Source organism: Mobula hypostoma, chromosome 11 (assembly GCF_963921235.1).
Source record: "Mobula hypostoma chromosome 11, sMobHyp1.1, whole genome shotgun sequence".
Classification (NCBI taxonomy): Eukaryota; Metazoa; Chordata; class Chondrichthyes; order Myliobatiformes; family Myliobatidae; genus Mobula; species Mobula hypostoma.
The window spans coordinates 55,820,176-55,846,111 of record NC_086107.1 but is presented as its reverse complement, the minus strand read 5'-3'; the positions used below and the strand labels follow the sequence as shown (position 1 = coordinate 55,846,111).

General features: G+C 41.0%; 1 protein-coding gene across 1 annotated transcript in view; it reads left to right on the top strand.

Annotated features, from left to right (window-relative positions):
- Window positions 1-25,936, top strand: part of LOC134353765 (anoctamin-9-like) — a 133,761-nt gene that overhangs the window by 55,998 nt on the left and 51,827 nt on the right. Inside the window, exons 14-15 of the mRNA XM_063062114.1 lie at window positions 4,596-4,760; window positions 20,606-20,642. Of these exons, the coding sequence (XP_062918184.1) occupies window positions 4,596-4,760; window positions 20,606-20,642 (202 nt within the window). The remainder of the gene's footprint in view (window positions 1-4,595; window positions 4,761-20,605; window positions 20,643-25,936) is intronic.

The following is a 25,936-nucleotide window of genomic DNA, read 5'->3' as shown; positions in this document are numbered from 1 at the left end:
AGTTCGGCATTAACCTCTGAATGTTCTTTGAGTGATACCTGGATATCATCTTTCCTATCAGTAGGTCATGACACTTCCTCATAAACAGTGAGGACCCAACCACCGGTCACCAGGGGAAGAGCAACACTCACAACACGCTGGAGGAACTCAACAGGTCGGGCAGCATCCATGGAAACGATCAGTCAATGTTTCGGGCTGGAACCCTTCGTCAGGACTGTAGAGGGAAGGGGCAGTTGGAGAATTCTATGTTCATACCAAGGGGCTGGAGACTACCTAGATGGTATATGAGGTGTTGCTCCTCCAACCTGAGTTTAGCCTCATCATGGCAGTAGAGGAGGCCATGTATGGACATATCTGAATGGGAGTGGGAAGCAGAGTTGAAGTGGGTGGCTACTGGGAGATCTTGTCTGTTGTGGCGGACAGTGCAGAGGTGCTCCAACTTCCGGAAATTCCCTCCCCCTCCCTTCCCCTATCCTTATGTCACTCTGCCCCCTCCCCCAGCTGCCTATCACCTCCCTCATGCTTCCGCCTCCTTCTACTACCCATGGTGTTTTCCCCTATTCCTTCTTCACCTTTCCTGCCTAACACCTCCCGGCTTCCCCTCCCCCACCTCTTTATCTTTCCCCTTACTGGTTTTTCACCTGGAACCTACCAGCCTTCTCCTTCCCACCTTCCCCCACCTTCTTTATAGGGCCTCTGCCCCTTCCCTCTACAGTCCTGACGAAGGGTTCCGGCCCGAAACGTTGACTGATCGTTTCCATGGATGCTGCCCGACCTGCTGAGTTCCTCCAGCGTGTTGTGAGTGTTGCTTTGACCCCAGCATCTGCAGATTATTTTGTGTTTACGGTCACCAGGGGAAGACTGTGATCTCATCTGATTGCAGCAAATATGATTGCCATCCAATGTTACAGTGAAATTTTTCACTGTCCACTGATGATTGCAGACTGCTGTAATCATGAGCAGACTGGACTTCACTTTTGGGGGGACATGGGAAGTTTTAATGGCATTTGTGTAATTCGCTTTCAGCCAATTGCAGGTCATCTGCATTGAAACCTAGTTTCTATGTAATAATAGTGGGTCAAAAGAGTAATGATCTTTCTTAGGTAATGTCATTTGTGCTCCCATCAGTATCTTTTTAGCAGTGCTTTTTAGCAGCCGGATATTGAAATTAGTCCAGACTGTTCCCGTTCATACAAAGATAATGCACTTTCAAGCTGTGCTATTGTAAAGCTGTACGGGGTCACTATTTAATATTAAATCATAGCAAATTTGTACAAAAGCCATTTAACCCATTGTATCCATAAAGAAAGTAGTCCCAACTCCAGATATTAGGCCAATAATCCTGCAGGTTACAGAAGTTTAATATTTACATCCATTTCTACTGTTTGAGTGTGGGGAAAGAATTCCTCTTCCTTCTAATTGCTAAACTCAAACAACTTATACCACTAACTATATTGAATGAGCATACTCAAGTAGAGGAGCTTTGCAGTATTTTAAAGCCTTAGCTTTTGGCTTTTGAACCCTCTGTTAAGAGAAATAGATTTATCCTAATTATCCGTCTCCCATATACATCTACATAACACCATTATATATTTCTTCAATGTCCATTTTCCCAAAGAAAGCAATCCTACTTATTCAACCTTGTCATAATTTTCCAGCCTGGTAAAGTCTTTTCAAATCTCCTATAAGCCCTATCTAGTGCAGTCAATGGTTCATTTAATATCACAGAATGTATACATTCTGAATGCATACAACTAGAAATTCATACTCTTCGCAGACCCCCACAAAACAAGAACCTCATAGAATGAATCAAAGAAACATCAAAGCCCTGATGCCCCTCTCTTCCCTTCACATGAGCAATAGAAAAAGCGTTGACCCCCCCCCCAATTTGCACTAGCAGAAACACCGAGCCTCCCCCCCCCACCTTGCAAGCAACAGCAGAAACTTTCCAAAGTGACCTTGATCCTGAGACCCTCAAAACTACAGTCCATAAGCCAGCACTTTGGTATCTCAGACAGGCTTTCTGTGGGGTCGCTCCTGCAACAACGAGAGTGAACACCAGCAACTTGCTGTTTCGATGTTACAATCTCCCGCATTGCTTCTCCAAGCCCGTCTTGAGGACTGACAGGCTCTCACTCTCTATCAAGAGAGAGATTGCTCAAGTAGAGAGGCCTATCTCCAACAGCAGCCAGAGATTAGCAAACACACCGCCTACTGTCTTAGGGTTCCAGTCTTGATGTTTAAGTTTCCCATGATGCCTCAGTCAGCAAGGAACCAGAGGGCTCCTCCGTGACTTCTGACCTCCCAGTCCTGAGAGCGCACATCTTCCAGGCTGTTCCTGGAGATAGCAAAGTGTTAGGCTGCAGAGTTGGTCCAAAAACCCACTGCAAAGAACCATAGTTCACAGATTATAGATCACAGACTCTGACAGAACCCTAACCACCTTGAAAAGAAAAGAAAGACATAAAAGGAGAAAAATAAGCTGTTTTGTGGACGAACTAGAAGAAAGAGCCTGGATCTACAAAATCCACTGGCACCATCATATCTTGCTTGCAATTGTTGTAACAGAATTGTAGCACTACTTACATCATGGCTTAACTGGCCTAGAAGAGCATACAAAAGCACTTGGAAGATGGATGAATAATGCTAAAATTGTAAAGTTATTGAATTAAGGTTGATTTAGTGAAGTCATTAATAATTTTCTTTTTCACATTTTTGACTTAAGTATTATGATTGCGAGGCGCTTGAGCTGAAGTATAAAGTTCAAAATAAGTGTATTGTCGAAGTACGTATAGGTTACTATATACTACCTTGATATTCATTTTCTTTCAAGCAGTTACAAGAAAAAAAGGAAATACAGTAACATTTACAGATAACTATATGTGCAAAAGAAGACAAACTGCAAATAAAGTAACGAGTATAAGTGTTAATTTGGTTCTTGTGACATAATTATAGAGTGTGCACCAGTGCATGGAATCACTTTCCAAGTGATGAATTAAGAGAGTTATCCAAGTACTGTATGCTTGCAGCTACATGCTTAGCAACCCATCAAGAATAACCAAGTGCCCAGCTGAAACAGTTTGAGGCTTACCCAGAAGATGGAAAAAAAACTTCTGCAACCATTTCTCATTCATTTGAAAAGCCTTGGCACACAACATAGTCTTTGAAGCAATGGCTGCAGAGACTCAAGGGGCTATTTGGCCTTTTGATGGACTATTATCGTGTAGTCTGTATCTGTTGTTGCAGATACACTAGCCTTAGACACCTCTAAGGTCCAGGAAGAAGATGATGAATTTACTACTCTTGCTCGAAAACAGCTTCTTGTAGTGATATTGAATTACTGAGCTCATTCATCAGAAGATCTGTTCCAAAATTCTCTTCCTTTCTTTCACCTCGACCATTTATTCAACTACATGTGATGCACTCTTCATTTTCTACTCCTTCGTTCTCCTACAGTCACTGCATTGTCTCCTGAAATCCATCCTCAATATACCTGTAGCCATCAGTTACTATTAAGCAATTTGTCAATTAAGAGTGAGATACCTTCTCTTCAGTCATGCGTATGCACATTTTTGAGTGGTTTCAAAGATCTGTTGCTAATATATTACTTCTTGCAGGAGAAGAATAAAAAAATAGCTTCAAGCAACTGGCTGCTAATCAAAGAAGTAAAGCATGCCTGCACATTATGTTATCTCCTTCACTTTGGCTGCTGAATGCTGATTATGCACTGGATTATTAGGAAGAGGTGACCATTTTGATGGTGGTCAGACAACTTGTCCCTTGCAAACACTTTTTCTGAAATTAGTGCCTTGTACTTAGAAGCCAAATTAGAAATATGAGCTTCACGTGACAAATCACTGGGAGTGTGTAGTAATAGGGGGAGGGGGATAGAATGCTTCAGGTATCAATTTACCAGTGAATGAAATAACATTCTGCTATGGAGAACTCAGAACAAAAATACAGGATTCTGGAGGTTGTTGGGCATTCAAAGAAAAATGGTAGATCTATTAGGCAGCAGTGGTATGACATAACTGTGTAACGGAGAGTACAAATTTGGATATCCCTTCACCTATTGCAAAGCTACAAAGCTCCTCTGTCTCCATATGTTTATTCAATATGCTTTTGGCAATAAGTTGTTTGAGTTATGTAGGCAGCCACCAAAATAATGAAAGGATCATACAACGATTTCTTGCATCTTCATAATTTAAAATATTTATCTTGTGCACTCTGAGAACCTACAGCAAAGCCCAAAGCAGTGCTTGTCTAGCCCAACTGATCGTCTCAACTACCCATCATATTGTTGCCTCAATGCATCTTATATACCTATAAATATGCACAGTGCAATTTCATTTTAGTTAATTTCATTCCCCTAGATTTTCTACTTAATGGGCTCACTCTGTCTACTCTGCATAATCCTACCTTCCTTACATTTGTCCTCATTTTACATTTTTTTTGTGTATTGTGTTTAATATTGCAGGAACTGATAAGCTGCTGTATCTGTTCAAGTAATACTATGTTGGTATTCTATATCCCCGCTGCAACTACCTCAATATTGTTCATGTTTGCTGATAACTCTATCTTCTGTTATCTTACAGATCGTTATTATAACCTGTATTGCGTTTGGCATTGTTGTATTTCGAATTACTGTTACTGTCTCACTATTGAGAGCACCATTGGCTGTAGTGCGTGAAGGTGCTCAATTATTGGCTGTGATGATTAGTGCTGTTTTGCATTTCATCACAGTTCTAATCATGACCAAGGTAGGATTGAGATAAATTAGTTTGTCTGTATTGTCTTGAATTTAATTTTAAGCTTTTGACTATTTCCATCATTAGACTTAAAAAATAGACTTCAATATTCAGTTGGCATCTGAAGGTTTCTGTCAGCATACACATATGTCTAAATTTGGAATTTTTTTGTGTCTTGAAAGCAAGCTGGAACGGCAAATACAACCACCTGCCATTTGGGGAAGGGTTACTAGTCACCCAGTTACTTAAAATTCCAAAGGCACAATGAAGAAATTTCACAGTAGAAAAGCAATGCCATAATATGTAACCAAAAGACAAAGGAGACCATGTTAACTGAAAATAATACACATTACTAGAAGTAATTATTAGGCATTCGATTGGGATCAAATATCCTGGACCTCATATCCTGCATTTAAAGTTCTAAAGAGAAGCAGATAGTAATCTTTGATTGTAATCTTTCAAAATTCTTTAGATTCTGGGAAAATAACAACAGTATGGTGAATTGCATGTCAATAAGGAAGGAGAAAATATGTAAGGAACAACAGAACAATTAGCCTGCTGTGAGTTATTGGTATACAGCACAGAACAGGCCCTTTGGCTCAGATTGTCCATGCTGATCAAGCTGCCAACCTAAGCTAGTCCAATTTGCCCGTGTTAGCCTATATCCCTTCAAATCTTTCACAGTCACAGAAAGGTACAGCACAGAAATAGGCCCTTCGGCCTATCTAGTCCATGCCCAAACCATTTAAACTGCCTACTCCTGTCGACCTGCACCCAGATTATAGCGCTCCATACCACTACTATTGGTGAACCTATCCAAATTCTCTTAAACATTAAAGTTGAGCTCACATACACCGCTTATGCTAGCAGCTCATTCTACTCTCAAGACTCTCTGAGTGAAGAAGTTTCCTTCATGTTCGCCTTAAACTTCTTATCCTTCACCCTTAACCCATGATCTCTGGTTGCAATCCCACTCAACCTCAGTGGAAAAAGCCTGCTTGCATTTACCCTATCTATACCCCTCATAATTTTGCATACCTCTATCAAATCTCCTCTCAGTCTTCTAGGTTTCAAGGCCCTAACTTATTCAGTCTTCCCTTATAACTTAGATCCTCCAGACGTGGCAACATCCTTGTAAATTTTCTCTGCACTCTTCCACCTTAAACTAGGCCTCATCAACATCTTATACAATTTCAACATAACATTCCCATTCCCATTCCGATATGTCCATCCATGGCCATATCCATCCTCTACTGTCACAATGAGGCCACACTCAGGTTGGAGGAACAACACCTTGTATTCTGCCTGGGTAACCTCCAACCTGATAGCATGAACATCGATTTCTTGAACTTCCAGTCATGGCCTCCTCTCTTTCACCATTCCCCATTCCCCTTTTCTTTCTCTCTTATCTTCTTGCCTGCCCATCACCTCCTTCTGGTGCTCCTCACCACTTTTCTTTCTTGCATGGCCTTCTGTCCTCTCCTATTAGATTCCCCCTTCTCCAGCTCTGTATCTTTTTCACCAATCGACTTATCAGCTTTTTGTTTCACCTATCACCTTGTGATTCTCCCTCCCCTCACCTTTTAACTCTACACCTCATTTTTTTTCTCCAGTCCTGCTGAAGGGTTTTGGCCCAAAGGGTCAGTTGTACTCTTTTCCATAGATGCTGCCTGGCCTGCTGAGTTCCTCCAGCATTTTGTTTGTGTTGCTTGGATTTCCAGCATCTGCAGATTCTCTCTCGTATGCCTTCTCTTGTACTCAATATATTGATTTATGAAGGGCAATGTTCCAAAAGCTTTCTTTACAATCCTATCTACCTGCGACACCACTTTCAATGAATTATGAACCAGCATTCCCAGATCACTTTGTTCTACCACACTGCTCTGTGCCCTACCATTCACTATGGAATTAAAATGGGCAGCCACTGGAAGATCCCGCTTTTACTGGTGGACAGAGCGTAGGTGCTCAATGAAGTCGTCTCCCAATCTACGTAGGGTCTCATCGATATGCAATGTCGCACCATTCTAGAAGTTAATTCAATATCTTCTGTTGGAATACCACTATTGCAGTATATTTCTGTGATAAAAGCCCATTGGCATCGAACATTTAGTACCCTGCTCTGCTGTGCTCCACTCCTCTTGGGGTTTTAAATGCCATTCAATGAGAGTGGACACTTAACTGCTGATGTTTCCCGAATCCATAGTGATGTTTTATGCTCAGTGGAAGCAAGCAGCCTTCTCAGGGCGTTATTGATCACATGTTGGGACAATAGGATCCCTAAGACATTCATCTCTCTGTTAGATAGGATCACTCTGGTACCCCCCCCCCCATCCCATATTCTCAAAAACCATGAGGCCAAAGTCTCCCCAGCCTTCTGGCTGTACCTATCACCAAAACTCGTTAATTCCTTAGTAGAGAATTCTCTGAACTCTGTTGTGTTGAAGTTGTCCATTATACTATCCCCCACACATTCCTGAGCTTCCTTCCCCTATCCCTCTTGAGAGGAAGAAGCTGCAGGCTGATACCCCTGCACAGTGCGTGTGGGAATGCGTAATCACTGGCCTGGCCTGTGCTGTTTTGGATACACAAAGGAGAGGGCGATCATCTCGTGGATTAAACCGAGACATCCACGCTACTCTCTCTCACTCTTTTTCATCATCCAGCCAGATATCCCCATCTCCCAGCACAACAGTAGGATCATCACCCCATCTCAACATAGCTCAAACCATAATGGGATCAGTAGGCCCTTCGAGCTGCCTTTAAATTCTTTACAGTATTCTCATTAGCCAACAGGCTTTCTGCATATTCATCTCTTCTAACTTTGTAGCCCTACTCTGCGCCATCAATAATGATTCACTCAGAAAAATACAGCACTGACTGAGATCTTCCAATTCATTCTTAAGACTCGCTGTCGTTTTATACCGATGGCTTACAATTGCGTCGAAGAGCCAGAAAACATCCCATGGTTATCTTTTCTTTTGGGAAAACCCAATGACTTAAGTATAGAAACAATCTGAAGTCCTGTTTCAACCCCAGTGAAGTCTAACTGTTTGACCAATCTTCCGGCATCCCGTAACCCATCAGTAAGCTAGCAAGACTTCCAAAGCCTGCACTATTATCTGTCCACCCTGGGACTCTGCATCTCTCATACTGATGTTCCTGTCTTTTAAATAATCTCTTAAAAATGCATTTCAGCTCAAAAAGCCATACCCGGCTTGCAGCACCAAATATAATGTTAAATCAGGTTGATGGGTCTGGCAAGTGATACAGAAAACACTCTCAGCGAATAGGTATAATAATCATTTATTTACAAACATTAAAGATATAATTAAACATTCATGTTCCCCCAGTCACAGACACTACAAAGCTGAATATTCAACAGACATGCTTAGTTAAAAGTGCACATAGAGAATACCTTCTCAATCATAATGTGCATCCTTGCCTTAAACAAAGGAAGAAGAGAGCAAGCCCCTTCCATGTGCTATTTTATATACCCAGGATGTTTGAAACTATCTAACCCATCCATCCAATGGGAAAAGCAGCTGTAGTTTCTAAACTAACCAATCACAACTGAAGTGACTTTCGACAATCAGAATAAGGCACGTCCCCACATGACACCATTGTGCTTCTATAGAAGTTTGTCAGAGTTTTGGCTGACATGTTGAATCTACACAAACTGCTGAGAAAGTTGTCATGCCTTCTTTGTGAAGACACTTGCTTACTGGTCTTAGGGCAGAACCTCTGATGTGTTCACATCGGGGGAATAGATTTAGGATGGAGATGAGGAGGAACTGCTTTTCCCAGAGGGTGGTGAATCTGTGGAATTCTTTGCAGTGAAGCAGTGGAGGTTACCTCAGGGAATTTATTTAAGACAGGGTTGGATAGATTTTTGCATAGTAGGGGAATGCAGGAAAGGCAGGTAGGTTGAGATGAGTCCATGGCCAGATCAGCCATGATCTTATTCAATGGCGAAGCAGGCTCAATGGGCCAGATGGCCTATTTCTACTCCTATTTCTTATGTTAATGCCAAGGAATTTAAAGCTGCTGACAATTTCCACCTCCATTTAGTTGAAGCTACCTTCTGATCCTTGCAGTGGATGAAGCCCTCAAGCTGGAGCACTCTTGTCAGTAGATGGGGAAAACCATGTCTCTGTGAATCAGTGTATAGCAGTCTCTTGTGTCTCTTTAATATAGCAATCTGAGTGAGAGGTCTTCTCTCTTATTTTCTAATGATGGCACATTGGCCAGGAGGATGTTTCTCAAGCCCTGACACTTCAGTCTTACCTGAAGTCTTCCTTAGCATTCATGTTTTTGGGTCAATGGAGTGTTCCCTGATGATTCCAGTTGCTGTTCTCACCTTCTTGGTGGTTTGCTCTGCCAAATCTGAGAGGCCTGTCTTACAACTGTAAGATCACAAATCTTTTTAAATGGCTTAAGACATTGTTCTATACTGCAGATTTCAGTTTTCAAAGCTAAGAGTTGAAATATTGTACCGTGGAAGTTGACCATAAAATGTCACCATTCTTTCTACCTGCGTTGTCCCTTTCAGGTAACTTTGTACTTTTATCCTTGGTCCCACTCTTCAGCAGCACTCCCCAGGGCCATGCCATTTACCGTGTATGTCATGCAGTTGTTTAATTTCTAAAAATACATCACTTTGCACTTACCCAAGTTAAATTCTATTTGCCCACTTTCCCATTTGATTAAATCTTTTTATAAGCTAAGGTAACTTCTTTCTCTGTTCACTATACTACCAATTTCATTGTCATTCTCAAACTTACTAATCATGTCAATCTCATTCACAATCAAATCCTCAGTGTATATGATAATTATCAGAAGACTCAGCACCAATCCCTGAGGCATACCACTGGTCACAAAGTTCCAGTCTGAAAGCCAACCCTCCACTACCACTCTTTAACACCTAGTAAGCCAACTTTCTACCTCATTGGCTAACTTACTCTGAGCCCCTGTGATTTAAATTTATGGAGCAGCCTACCATTCAGGAGTTTGTCAAAGGCCTTACTAAAGTCCATAAAGACAACGTCTACTGCCCTGCCATCATCAATCCTCTTGGTCACCTTTCAAAATAAAAATCAAATTCATGAGGCACCATATCCCACTCACAAAGCCCTGTTGACTATCACTAATTAATCCTTACATTTCCAAATGCAGAGGAAGTCTGTCTCTCAGAATCCCCTCCAATAGCTTTCTTACTACTAGTGATAGGTTCACTGTCTTATTCTTGCAGACCGAGTTAAATAAAGGTACAACATAGCCACTTGCTAGTTTTCTGGTTTATCATCCATGAGTATCAAATCTACAAAATTCTCTGCCAGAACTCTGGCATTTTCTACAATTGTTATCCACATCAACTTAGGATGCACCTTTTATGGAATTCAATACTGTGAACACCTGTCTTGTAACGTTGACATGCTTCAGAAAATTTCTTCCCTGAACATACTAGTTTACCTATCCTTCTCCATAGTAAACACAAAGAAGAGGTATGTTTGAAGACCTCATCCAGCCCCCATGGCTCTAAATATAGTCAATCATACTGATCATTAAGGGGACCTATTCTTAGTTACTTTTTGTTCTTAATATACTTATAGACTCTTTTAGGATTCTCCGTCATCTACCAGGGATTTCTAGCTGCCTACACTTGATATGAACCTCCTTTTTCTTGATTAGAGCATCAATAACATTGTCAGCTAAGGCAAATTTTCTGCTAGCCTTGCCACTCATCTTTCTGGAAAATTCTAACAATGTTTTTTAAAAGCCTCCCTGACATCTTTTTATCTGCTTACTGTCTTTCCTAATCATTTGTTGCAAGTTCTTATTTAATGCCATCAAAATTTGCTTCTGCTCACTTCCCCCGCCCCCCAGTTTAGGATTTTAGTTTGTGGACCATTACTATATCATGAGTATTTTAAAACTAATAGAATTATGGTCAGTGGTCATAAAGTGCTCACCCCCTGACGCATCAGCCACTTGCCCAACCTCATTACCTGAGAGGAGATCGAGTGTAGTTCCTTCTCTGGTAGGTCCATATATGTGCTACTTCAGAAAGCTTTTCTGATGCACTTGGCAAACTTTGTCCCATTTAAACCCTTACCACCATGGCAGTCCTCATTAATATTAAGGAAGTTAAAATCATCTATTTCTACCCGATTTCTATACTTAATGTCAATTTCCCTAACTATTTACTCATAAGTTCTGCTGACCCGAGAGTATAATTCCATAAAATGATCATTCCTTCTTATTTCTGGGTTCTACCCATTGACCCTCACTAGAAATTCATCTTTTAATATCCTACCATGATATTCATCATGATCAATAATGCAATTCCCTCTTCACTCTAACATCCACCTGCATCGTTCTTTTGGCATCTGTACCCAGAACACTGAGCTGCCAATCTTGCCCATCTCCCAGCCCTGTTTCTGTAATAGTCGGAACCTGCAATCCCATGAAACAAGTTCACCGTCTTACTTGTCAGACTTGTTACATTAAAACAATGCAGATTACCCTCTTAGATCAGCTATTCTTCTCTTTCTGCCTTGCTCCCGCCCATCCTGCTTGTAGTACTTGTTTGTTTTATCTTCTATATTTGTTTCGGCTTTCTCATTGTCTATACTACTATTTTGGCTCCTAACCTTTTGCCGCACTAGTTTAACCCGCACCCTCCCGCCACCACCACCACCACCACCACCACCAAGTAGCTAATCTTTCTCTGACAGGATATTGCTCCACTTTCAGTTCAGGTGCAATCCTCTCCTCTTGTACACGTTGTGTCTGCCCCAGACAGGATCCTAATGGTCCAAGAGCCTGAATTCCTCCTTCCTGTAACAACTCCTAAGCCACACATTAATTTGCCTCCTATTCCTAATCTCACTAGGGTAAGAATAGGAGACAAATGAATGTGAGGTTCATTGTTGTCAGTTTATGGGCAACCTACTATAGGAAAGATATTATTAAACTGGAAAGACTACAGAAAAGATTTACAAGGATATTGCCAGGACTTGGGGGAGAGTTTAGGCCAGGAGTTTATTCCCTGGGGCACTGAGAGACTATCTTATGGAGGTGTATAAAACAATGAGTTTGTCACCAAATTCATCAAGACCTGTGTGGATGACTGTGTGCGTTTGAAAACATACCATACTTACCTAAACTAAAAGCCATGGATGAACAGGAGATTCGTAGTCTGCTGAGGGCTAGATCTGTGATATTCAAGAACAGTGATTCAGAACTTTACAAGGCTCAGGCAGGACCTACGGAAGGCTGTTTTGATTCCAAGATGGAATCGGAAGCATGTCAGCTCTGGCAGGCCATTACCTCCTACAATCACCCAAGACATACAGGTGTCCCCGCTTTTCGAATGTTCGCTTTACGAAACCTCACTGTTATGAAAGACCTACATTAGTACCCTGTTTTCGCTTACAGAAGATGTTTTCACTCTTATGAAAAAAATCAGCGCGTGATAAAAATTAGCACGTGCCCTGAGCAACCGCTCTCCCCCAGATTTGGAACGGCATTCTCGCCGGCATTACTTAAACACATGCCTGTGAGCAGCCATTAGCAAGATGAGTCCTAAGGTAAGAGAAAAGCCTCAAAGAGCTCGTAAGGGTGTTACACTTAGTGTAAAACTAGACATAATTAAGCGTCTCAATCGTGGTGAACGAAGTAAGGACAACGTGAGTTTGGCTTGTGTAAGCTAACAGAGATGATGTTGAAGAGGTTTTGGCATCACATGACCAAGAACTGATAGATGAAGAGCTGATGCAATTGGTAGAGGAATGGATAACAATCGAAACTGAATGCAGGAGTGTAAGTGAAGCAACTGCGTGAGATTTTCGCTGCAATGATAAAGTACGACTTTAATTTTGAAAGGGTACATAGGTTTAGGGGATAATTGCAGGATGGTTTGAGTGCTTACAAAGAACTGTATGATAGAAAAATGCGCGAGGCTCAGCAGTCAAGCAAGCCTTCCACATCAACCACAGCAGACGACGAACCTTGACCTTCAACATTGAGGCAGGCAGTCATAGGAGAAGATGAGCTGCCTGCTCTAATGGAAACAGATGACACCCCAGTGTCCCACCACCCCAACCCTTAGGCTGCAGACAGATACCGATTTGCAGAGAATGCAGCAGTAGTTGGGAGGCACACAGCACATCTTTAAGAAAAAAGCCGGAATAAACATGCTAATTAATTAGGTGCCGCCCAGTACGTAATTGTCAGCCCAGATCAGAGGTGATGCAATTGGCAATCGCCTCTGATCTGGGCCGACATTTATGTGCCGGGCAGCACCTAATTAATTAGCATGTTTATTTCGGCTTTTTTCTTAAAGATGTGCTGTGCGCCTCCCAGCTACCGCTGTACACCCTGCATGCTTCGCGGACCGGTATCGGGTCGCTGCCCGGAGGGTGGGGGCCAATGCACCACCCAACTTGCGACAACTCAGCCTAACACACCATCATCAGTGTGCTTGGCGCTGTCCCAATTCCCGTAAGTGATACTACACTGTACATACATTATTTCTACTTTATATAGGCTGTGCATTTTTACGTGTTATTTGGTATGATTTGGCAGCTTCATAGCTTAAAGGTTACTGGAGAAAGTGTTTTTGCCAACAGCGCTTGTGTGAGATTTTCTGCCGACAGCGCTTGCGTGAGATTTTCGCTACGGAGATCTGTGCAGGCAATCGTTGTAGAGAAGTATTTCTACTTTATATAGGCTGTGTATTTATCATATCAGCCCTGCTTTTACTATATGTTACTGTTATTTTAGGTTTTATGTGTTATTTGGCATGATTTGGTAGGTTATTTTTGGGTCTGCGAATGCTCGCAAAATTTTCCCATATAAATAAATGGTAATTGCTTCTTCGCTTTACGACATTCCGGCTTACGAACCGTTTCGTAGGAACGCTGTACCTTCGGATGGCGGGGGAAACCTGTTCATATATATATTTGTAGTGTGGCGTGTAGCCAAGTGGTTAGGGCATTGGACTAGCGATCTGAAGGTCGTGGGTTCGAGCCTCGGCTGGGTCACCTTGAGCAAGGCACTTAACCACACAATGCTCCAGTCTACCCAGCTGAGAATGGGTACCGGCAAAAAATGCTGGGGGTTAACCTCGTGATAGACTGGCGTCCTATCCGGGGGGGGGGGAGGGAGTCTCGTACTCTCAGTCGCTTCACGCCACGGAAACCGGCATAAGCACCGGCCTGATGGGCCACAAGGCTCGTGACAGACTTTAAAAAAATATATATATATACACACACACAAATATATATAAGTTAAATTAGTAGTGTAATATATACATATATATATGTTTGTGTGTGTGTATGTATATATACACACACACACACACTCACATATATATACACATACATATATAATTGTGTGGCATGCAAAAGTTTGGGCACCCCGGTCAAAATTTCTGTTACTGTGAATAGCTAAACAAGTAAACGATGACTTGATTTCCAAAAGGCATATTTCTTGAATATTTTAAGCAAGATTGCTTTTTTATTTCCATCTTTTACAGTTTCAAAATAACAAAAAAGGAAAAGGGCCGGAAGCAAAAATTTGGGCACCCTGCATGGTCAGTATTTAGTAACACCCCCTTTGGCAAGTATCACAGCTTGTGAACGCTTTCTGTAGCCAGCTAAGAGTCTTCCAATTCTTGTTTGAGGGATTTTCGCCCATTCTTCCTTGCAAAAGGCTTCTAGTTCTGTGAGATTCTTGGGCCGTCTTGCATGCATTGCTCTTTTGAGGTCTATCCACAGATTTTTGGTGATGTTTAGGTCGGGGGACCGTGAGGGCCATGGCAAAACCTTCAGCTTGCGCCTCTTGAGGTAATCCATTGTGGATTTTGAGGTGTGTTTAGGATCATTATCCTGTTATAGAAGCTATCTTCTTTTCAACTTCAGCTTTTTTACAGACAGTGTGATGTTTGCTTCCAGAATTTGCTGGTATTTAATTGAATTCATTCTTCCCTCTACCAGTGAAATGTTTCCCATGCCACTGGCTGCAACACAAGCCCAAAGCATGATCGATCCACCCCCGTGCTTAACAGTTGGAGAGGTGGAAATTCTGCACCCTTTTTTCTCCAAACATACCTTTGCTCATTGCGGCCAAAAATTTCTATTTTAACTTCATCAGTCCACAGGACTTGTTTCCAAAATGCATCAGGCTTGTTTAGATGTTCTTTGCAAATTTCTGATGCTGAATTTTGCAGTGAGGACACTGGAAAGGCTTTCTTCTGATGACTCTTCCACGAAGGTCATATTTGTGCAGGTGTTACTGCACAGTAGAACAGTGCACCACCACTCCAGAGTCTGCTAAATCTTCCTGAAGATCTTTTGCAGTCAAACGGGGGTTTTGATTTGCCTTTCTAGCAATTCTATGAGCAGTTCTCTTGGAAAGTTTTCCTGGTCTTCCAGACCTCAACTTGACCTCCACCATTCCTGTTAACTGCCATTTCTTAACTATTATGAACTGAGGAAACGGCTAACTGAAAATGCTTTGCTATCTTCTTATAGCCTTCTCCTGCTTTGTGGGCATCATTCATTTTAATTTTCAGAGTGCTAGGCAGCTGCTTAGAGGAGCCCATGGCTGCTGATTGTTGGGACAAGGTTTGAGGAGTCAGGGTATTTATAAAGCTTTGAAATTTGCATCAACTGGCCTTTCCTAACGATGACGTGAACAAGCCATAGCCCTAACAAGCTAATTAAGGCCAGAGACCCTGGTAAAAGTTATCTGAGAGCTCAAATCTCTTGGGGTGCCCAAACGTTTGCATGGTCCTTTTTTTTCACTCTAAAATTGTAAACAAAAATAATACACTAATCTTGCTTAACATGTTGAAAAGAATGTTTCATCTTTAACTTTATGACTTTTGCAGATCAGTTCATGTTCTACTCACTTAACTATTCACAGTAACAGAAATTTTGACCGGGGTGCCCAAACTTTTGCATGCCACTGTATATATATTTTTGTGTGTGTTGTATATGTATTATTGTAATTTATAGTTTTTATGATGTATTGCTATTTACCACTGTCATAGAATCTCCTGTCTGCCCCCTAATGTTTTTTCTCGATTAAAAAAAACCTATCTCTGACATCTCACCTAAAATTTCCTCTATCCACTTTAAAAAGGATGTCGTCATCTGGTATTGGCCTTTTAGAAAATTCATAGCTCATTCAGCCTTTCCAAATAAGACATGTTCTCTAATCCAGGCAAATCTTGGTAAACCTCCTCTGCATGCTCTCTAAAGCTTCCACATCCTTCCTATAATGAGGCCATTAGAATTGAACACAGTAATACAAGTATGGTCTAACTAGAGTTTTATAGAGCTGCAACATTATGTCGCAGCTCTTGAACTCAGTCCCCCAACTAATGCAGACCAATACACCATCGGCCTTCTTAAACATCATGTCAACTTGCGAGACAACTTTCAGGGATCTATGGACTTGGACCTCAAGAGCCTTCTATTCCTCGACACTGCTAAGAATCCTGTCATTAACCTTGTACTCTACCTTCAATCTTTTCCAGATTGAACTCCCTCTGGCGCTTCTCTGCCCAGCTCTGCATCTTGTCTATATCCCATTGTAACCTGCAACAACCTTCTACACTATCCACAACACCACAGGCCTTCGTGCCATCTGAAAACTTACAAACCCACCCTTTCATTTCCTCATCCAAGTCATTTATGAAATTCACACAGTAAGTGTTCCAGAACAAATCCCTGTGGAACACCAATAGTCACTGACTTTGAGACAAGTTACACTACACAAACTGCCACAATCTATCTTCTGTGGGCAAGCCAATTTCAAATCCATGCATCCAAGTTTCCATGAATCCCATGCCTCGTGACTTTCTGGATGAGCCAACTACGGGCAACCTTGTCAAATGCCTTACTAAAATCCATATACATGCTGCTGTACCTTCACCAATTTGTTTTGTCACTTCCTTGAATGACTTAATCAGGCTTCTGAGGCATAACCTGCAGATGCTGGAAATCCAAGCAACACACTTAAAATGCTGGAGGAACTCAGAAAGCCAGGCTGCATCTGGGGAAAAAAGTAAACAGTCAACAATTTGGGGCAAGACCCTTCATCAGGGCTGGCAAAAAAGATGACAAGTTAGGGCAAGAAGGTGGGCAGAGGTGAGGAAGAAGTTAACAAGGTGGTATGTGATAGCTGAAAACAGGAGAGAGGGAGGGGTGAAGTAAGGAGCTGGGAAGTTGATAAATGAAAGAGATAAAGGGCTGGAAAAGGGGAAACCTGATAGGAGAGGGGTAGAAAACCATGGAAGAAAAGGAAGGGGGAAGACACCAGAGGGAGGTGACGGACAAGTAAGGAGATGAAGTGAGAGATGAAATAGGAGGTGGCAATTACTAAAAGATCGAACATTGATTTCACAAACTTCCAGTAATTCCCCTCCCTTCATCTTCACCATTCCCGTTTTTCTCTCTCACCTTATCTCCTTACCTGCACATCACCTCTCTCTGGTGTTCTTCCCCTTTCCCTTTCTTCCATGGTCTTCTACCCTATCCTATCAGAATACCCCTTTTCCAACCCTTTATCTCTTTCACCTATCAACTTCCCAGCTCTTTAGTTCACCCCTCCCCCTCCCAGTTTCACTTTTCACCTTTCACCTATCATCTACCACTTTCTACTACTTCTTCCCTTCCCCCAACTTGCTTTAACTTCTCACCTTTTTTTTTCCAGTCTTGATGAAGGGTCTCGGCATAAAATATCAACTATTTACTCTTTTCCATTGATGCTGCCTGCCCCGCTGAGTTTCTCCAGTATTTTAAGTGTGCTGTTCCCTCACAAAGTCATGCTGACTATCCCTAATCAGGCTACTTCAAATGCTTGTAAGTCCTGTATCAAAGGATCTTTTCTAATTTTTTGGCCACCACTGGCATAAGACTCACTGGTTTATAATTCCCAGGATGATCGCTATTATTTTTCTTGAACAATGGAAAAACCATTTGCCATTCTTCAATCCTCTGGTACTACTTCTGTGAACATCATCGACAATGCCCCAGCAATTTTGTTTATCATTTCCCGTAGTGGGGTATATCCCATCCAGCCTGGGGACTGATCTAACCTAATATTTTTCAATAGCTCCAACATTGTCTCTTTCTTAACTCAACATGCACCAGCACATTAGCCTGGGCTATGCTGACCTCACATCAAGGTCCCTGTCACTGATGAACACTGAGGCATAGTATTCATTAATGACTTCCCCTACCTCCTCCACCTCTGGATGTTTCTCCCTTTATCCTTTCCTCACTGTCTTCATCCTCTATTTCTCCACATAGGTGTAAATGGCTTGAGATTTTCATTAGTCCTAATTGTCAAGACTTTCTCATATCCCCTTCTAGCTCTTTTAAGTTCTTCCTTAAGCTCATTCCATTCTACCTTATAACTCTCAAGAGGCCTGTCTGATTTCTGCATCCTAAGTGTGCTTGCTTTTTCCTCTCGACTAAACACATCACATCTCTTGTCAACCATGGTTCCTTCACCTTATCATCCTTTCCCTTTCTCAAAGGAACAACCCTATAAAGAATCCCATGCAAGCCTCTCTTTAATCCTCCACATTTCTGCTATGCTTTCACTGAGAACACCTGTTCTCAATTTACGCTCCCTAGTTTTTGCCTAGAACTATCATAATTAGCCCTCCCCCAATTATACTTTTCCATAACATCTGTTCCTATCTTTGTCCATGGCTGTGCTAAAGGTCAGGAAGTGGTGGACACCATCTTTGAAATGCTTACCCACTAAGAGTTCTGTCAATTGACAAGTTCATTCTCTAATACTAGATCCAATATGACCTCTTCTCTAGCTGGCCTTTGTCAGGAATCTTCTTGGACACACATAACAAATTCTGTCCTAGCTACATGTTTTGCACCTTGTCAAAATGTGCCTACTTCTACTCCTCAGTGTCCCTGTTACTATTGGGGGGCTATAGATTACTCTCAAAAGAGTGATTGCTTCCTTCTTGTTTCTGACTTCCACTCACACTGTCAGTGGATGCCCTGTCCACGGTGTCTTCCCTTTCTGCAGCTGTGATATTATTCTTATTAGCAATGCACTCTCTACCTCCCCCTCTTTTATCTCCCTGTGTATCCTACTTGAAACATCTAAACTCCGTAACATCAAGCAGCCAGACCTGCCCTTGTGATTGCCAAGTCTGAGTAATAAGTAGGATGATATAGTTCAGAGATCAGTGTTCCATAATGGAGGGAGAACCACAAGTTAGGAATAAAGGAAATATACTAAAGGCATATGTTTTGACAATCTCTTCACTTGAACAGATATGAGCAGTTGTAGAGAAACCAGGAGCATAAGAGTCCTGGTAGTAAGCACAGTGACAGGTGTACTTGAAATAACCATGGAAGTCATTGGGTTTATAACTGATATTGGTCAGGATCTCCCTAAGAACACTTTGTCTTAGAAGGATTCTATTCTATTTGCCTACTTCTTTTCTTCACTTCCTCTATTTGACAATGTTTTGTGCTCTTGGTAAATAATAAACTTATTAATTTATTATGACATAGGATGTCTTTTAACTCAAAGTGGCTCCCATCAATCCATTTATATTTCACTGTAGACCTGCAACTTGCGACTGCTTCTCATCTCCATCAAATCTCCCTTGCATTCCCTACCCGAAGGGTAGTGAACAGTAACTAACTAATTTAATTGTACATCTTTGGAGTGTGGGAGAAAACCAGAGCACCCATCAAAAACTGAAGTGATCACAGGTAAAATGGACAGAGTCCACACAGATGGCACCCTGGGTCAGGATCAGACCTCAGTCCCTGGAACAGTGTGGCGGCAGCAACAACTGCTATGTGAACTGTACTTTTCTTTCTCTTAATTTGAGTATCTACCTGCACAATATTTAGATGGCTCTTTACTGTATTTTTTCAGCTTCACATTCTACTTCCATATCTGTGATACATGACAGAATTCTTGACAGTATTTTTGTCCTGTATTCAACCATTCTTCTCCATTTCAGCAATTAGAGAGCAACAGAAGAATATAGAAATTTTGAAAGTCGAAGGTGTAGGTGGTACGTCCCTTTTAACCAGCTGTACCATTCAGTGTGATCATATTTGATGGTCTTCACTGTACCTTGTTCCTACCTTCTCTCCATATCCCTTGGTCATGTTAACATTTAAGATTATAAGTATATTTTAAGTAGTGGCATTTGCCTTCACAGTAAGTATTTAGCGAAGCCTGTTGCAGAGTGCATAAAACCAGATGGAATATGTAGAATTTATTGGCCATATTTCAGCTCTAATGAAAATTTAAAACATTAAATATTTTTGCTCACAGAAATAGCCTGACATTGAATATTTTCACTTAATTTCTGTTTTGAATCAAACCTGTCATTATTAATAGGGGAATATAGTTTACGAAAAGTAATTTGTTCTACCTTGATCTATGTTACGTATGTTATGAGAGATTTAATGAAGATTTTCAAAATTGCAAGAAGTTTTGAAAGGGTGGAAAAAGAAAAATAATGTTTATTATTAGGAATAGGAATCAAAAGATGCAAATTTATGGTAAGCATTATGTTTCCATTTATTGTCTTGAATAAACATACTGAATGGAGTGGGGATGAATAATTCAAGTGTAACTTTAAAAAAGAGGGGAATGGGTAAGTACTTGGAGAAAAATATAGGATTAGGGACAAAAAACGAGTAAGATTTAGCACGTAGGAATACTAAGGAGCTTGAATAAATATGATGACTGAATGTCCACTTTAAATGTTGATTATTCTTTGATTCTATAAAATTTGTATTTTCCTCAAAACCTAAGAAACTGACTGATGGTATTTCGTGTTACAGGTCAATTACGTTGTTGCAAGGAAACTTTGCGAATTGGGTACGTAATGTATATTTTAAAATTCATGCATTGTGGTTCCAAAAATCAATGTTACGACATCTTTCACATCTGCCACCTTTGTGTTACTGAGAGATCCTATATTTGTTCAAGATGTTGAATGATGATCACACTTCTCCTCAGGTTCCTATCCTGGACAAGTAAGAAAATTGATACAAGAATACTTTAAAAATTATAGATCTTAATCAGGGACCCTATTGAGACTTCTATCTATACCAGTTGCACCATGGGGCAGCTTTGTTTCCATCATTTGCATTTTGTGGAAGAATAAAAATATTTTCCTTATACAACTATATTCTAAAACAATGGTACTTTAGGACATGCATTTAATGTGGGGGAATTTAAAGATGTGAAGGACAAGTATTTTGAACATAAAGTGGTAAGTGCCTGGATGAGGCTGCTAGGGATAGTGCTGGAAGCAGCTACAATAGTGGTGTGTACGATCTATGACGGACAGTTGGAAACATTAATTTCTAGGGAATTGGGGTGGGATATGGATCATGAACAGGCAGATGAGATTTAGTTTAATTCACATCGTGTTCAGCGTGGATACTGCAAGTCAAAGAGCCTATTCCTGTGTTGCACTAGTACATCATTCTTTATTCTAGTATATCAAAATCTGGAGTTCTCCTTTAGGTTCTACTGCAGTAAATAGGGCATTCTAAAAGAATCTCAATTTATTTTTGGGAAGACAGGAATCCACCTTTGGTTTAACAGAGAATGCAATACGAGCATATCTCAAAATACATTCTTAAACATTATGACTTCTAAAATAGTATTCTACATTACTGGAAAAATCAATATTTAGTGTGTAAATATGTAAATCTCAGTTACAATGCAACAATTGTGTTCAAGAAATTGAAACATAGAAACATAGAAAACCTACAGCACAATACAGGCCCTTCGGCCCACAAAGCTGTGCCAAACATGTCCCTACCTTAGAAATTACTAGGCTTACCCATAGCCCTCTATTTTTCTAAGCTCCATGTACCCATCAAAAAATCTCTTAAAAGACCCCATCATATCTGCCTCCACCACCGTTGCCGGCAGCCCATTCCACACACTCACCACTCTCTGCGTAAAAAACTTACTCCTGACATCTCCCCTGTACTTATTCCCCGGCACCTTAAACCTGTGTCCTTTTGTGGCAACCAATTCAGCCCTGGGAAAAAGCCTCTGACTATCCACATGATCAATGCCTCTTATCATCTTATACACCTCTATCAGGTCACCTCTCATCCTCCGTCGCTCCAAGGAGAAAAGGCCGAGTTCACTCAACCTGTTTTCATAAGCCATGCTCCCCAATCCAGGCAACATCCTTGTAAGTCTCCTCTGCACCCTTGCAATGGTTTCCACATCCTTCCTGTAGTGCGGCAACCAGAACTGAGCACAGTACTCCAAGTGGGAGCTGACCAGAGTCCTATATAGCTGCAACATTACCTCTCAGCTCCTAAATTCAATTCCACGATTGATGAAGGCCAATACACCATATGCCTTCTTAACCACAGAGTCAACCTGCGCAGCTGCTTTGAGCATCTTATGGGCTTGAACCCCAAGATCCCTCTGATCCTCCACACTGCCAAGAGTCTTACCGTTAATACTATATTCTGCTATCATATTTGACCTACCAAAATGAACCACTTCACACTTATCTGGGTTGAACTCCATCTGCCACTTCTCAGCCCAGTTTTGCGTCCTATCAATGTCCCGCTATTACCTCTGACAGCCCTCCACACTATCCACAACATCCCCAACCCCTGTGTCATCAGCAAGCTTACAAACCCATCCCTCCACTTCCTCATCCAGGTCATTTATAAAAATCACGGAGAGTAAGGGTCCCAGAACAGATCCCTGAGGCACACCACTGGTCACCAACCTCCATGCAGAGTTGAACTGAATATTTCTTGTGAACTACCATCAATGCTAATCTCAGAGTTGACATTTAGGACAGGTGTAGATGATATTTATTGTGTCACCTTCTTCAGAGCTTAAATTAGGTTGTGTTCATTGTTCCCTCTAAGCTGTGCACGTGCACACACGTTTTTCAACCAGCGCACAAAAGAAATTAATGTGCACACAGAAGGTTAGTTACCTAAAATAATGTAGTAATTAATCATTATACTTACTGAATATAACCTTTTAGCTAACTGTTTCTGTTAACTAGTTAGTCGGTTTTCAAATACCTCAATGCACGGCACTAATTTACGTCACCTCACCTATCCTGTTCTGTTTTGTACAGCTGCATCACAATAGCAGCCATCTTTAGCGGACAGTGTTCATATCGTAAAGTTTACAAAGATCTTTTCAAATCCTGTAGATAGAAAAAAATATTGATTTACTATGTCGAATTCAAAAGAAGCAAAGGGCGTGAAGTGCAAAAGAACTGTAAATTTGTTTAAAGTTGAATGGCTTAACAAAATAGTAGAAACTGCTACACTGAAAGCTCATGAGGTCATGAACGTTCAGCTACGAGAAATACTTATGTATGGTTCGGAAAATGGAGTTATGTGTTTGTATTGTCGTGATGCGAAAGTTGCTGGAGAATTTGCTAGTGGAAAGAAGTGGGATGATATTCGGAAACTTGACTTTTTGAAGCGTAATTTGGCAAGTAATTTGCATTTGGACGGTGTACAAAAGCTCAGGCAACAGAACCCGTCATTACCCATTACAGGAGTGCTACACATGTTATGGTTGAGTGCAGATGAGCGAGAGCGAAAACGATCAACCCCAGAGGAGATCAAAGTTGAGGTACAAGAATGGTCAGCTTTTGATTTCTCCGCAATTGCAGATTGTGACTTCACATTTGGTGATGAACAAGTTAATGCGTTATGTCTAAAATATCATGATTTTCTAGCTGAAAATATTGTAATAGACAGTTTAATGATTTCAAATTTTCTGTGCAAGAAAAAATTAAATCCAAACATTTCAAACTTTGCTCAAATAGTGGCATTTGTACTTCAAAAGGAACAGTTTTGCAACCTTGCACAGTTGATGCACATTGAGGGAACCTTTCTTGCGTCTACTGCGGACTGTGAGCGAGGTTTTAGCCTAATAAATCAACTCAAAAACAAGCTGAGAAACTGTTTAGGTGAATGTCATTTGGATATGTTAATGAGAATCAAAAGCTGTCAATTGGATGGAAGTTCTCTTAGTCTAGATAGAGTTTACAAAGAATGGGTAAATGCCAAAGACGGGAGAGAAGAAATAACTGAGTGACTTAAATATGTATGTTATTTTGTTGTTATTCTGTGCAGCTTTATGTCAAATATTTTGTAACCCTACATAAACTGTGCGGTGCGTGCGTTCAGTGCTCAGGGAAAACATTTGCACCCACATAATATTTTTGTGCACACTGACTACTAAAAATTAGAGGGAACATTTTTTGTGTTGTTTTCATTGTCCCTCACAGAGAGGCATGTTTTGTAAGGGTTGTTAAAGCTGTGCAATTTGAATTTATAAATTACAACCACTTGTCTGCAGCAAAGCACCTTGGAAAACAGCAGCTTCAAGAGGCTGCCTGAACTTTGAGTAAACTCTATTGCCTATTTTACATTATCTCACTTTGGACAATTCTTCAGTATTCTCACAGGATATGCACAACTAACTTGTAGCTACAGGACAAGTGTGAGTTGCAGATCAGACAAAGTAAAAGGCCGCAAAGAAAAGCTCATGGAAATTTATATAAACTTCAGATGTTAGATTTCTGAAATCAGATCCAGCAAGCCTCTGTGGAAGGAGAAATAGGATTAATATTTCAGGTCTAAGACCTGGAAAATAGAGATAACATGTTTATTTTCAATTGCAGAAAAGGTTGAGGAAGAAAAACAAAGCAGACATTTCTGATAGTAAAAGATAGGTGGATTAATGTAGCAGTTAGAAGCAGATTGTCTTTGTCAGTGTAATGTCTTGCTAATGGTTTTGCTGTGGGTTTTTAATGGAGAGTGATAAACTAGGTCAAAATTATGGATTGATGACTGATAGAAACATCCAGTTCTGACACTGCTTAAGTTTAAGTTACCTAAAGTTGGAGAACTTGATATTGAGTTCAGAACTCTGTACTGTGCCCTGACAGGAGATGGGGTGTTGTTCTTCAATTTTAAATGGGCTTGTTAAAACAGAGCAGGGAGCCATGGACAGGTAAGTGAGAATGTGTGAATTTAAACAGACCACTGGGAGTTCAGAGTCACCCTGGCATGAGCACAAGTGCTCTGCAAAGCATCACCTAATCTGTGTATGGTATCTTCAGTGTAGAAGAAAGCACATTGTGAATATCAGTGAAATGTTTATGAATCACTGTTCAGAATCAGGTTTATTATCAATGACATACACAGTGGATTCCAGTTAATTGGGACACATCGAGACCAGTACATTTGGCCCAATTAAGCAGCTGTCGCAATTATTTGAAGTTTCATGAAAATAGTTAAAAAGGTATTTAAAAAGAAACAAACTACCATTTAACTGAGTAACAAATAATGCATTCAAATGAAATACAGAACAAATTAGAGCACTATCCGACGATGATGAGAAATCTGTGCTGGAAAGTTTTAAAGTGTAAAAACTATTGCACTAGAACAGTTCCACTCTCACAACCTTGGAAGCTGGGGTCCATTGCGGTCCAGACCTCACAACTAGGGTCTTCCCTGGTTGCAATGGATGACCATAGTTACTTCTAACCCTCGTCATGCCCTTCTCTCCCCTTGGAGCAGTGCTGAATCGCCTTACTGCCCGGTGGATCTCACTGTGAATCTCATCTACCCAGTCTGTCAGAGCTGACTTCACATGCTAGAACTGCTATGCCCCTATCTCACTGGGATATGAGACCCACCAGCTATCCTCACCTGGTTTAGCCCACCTGTCAAAGGGGTGTACAGGGGTGTGGCCCGTGTGACATGGAAACAGCTACTTGGAGTCACAGGTGAGAGCTGAGTGTCCAGTGGAGACCAAAGGTAAGATTCAAGATGATTGTCGATACCTTTAAATTCCTCATAGTTTGTAACTTGCTGAGGTAGTTAAATTGTTTCATTTTCACTCATGGCTGTTACTTTTATCTCCATGCCTCAATGCTTGAAACCACAGTGCCACAGTGAGCAAAACACTGCTTTTTGAACACAAACACATGCAACTGATGCTATTTAAAAATTGTTCGCTCTAAACACAGTGTAGCATCATGGCCAAACAGGTGCATGCGACTGACACTGGTTAGAACCTGTCTGGCAAGTCTCCTGCCCCAATTAAGCAGCATAGTGTTCCAAATAAACAAAAGGAATCCATGCGAT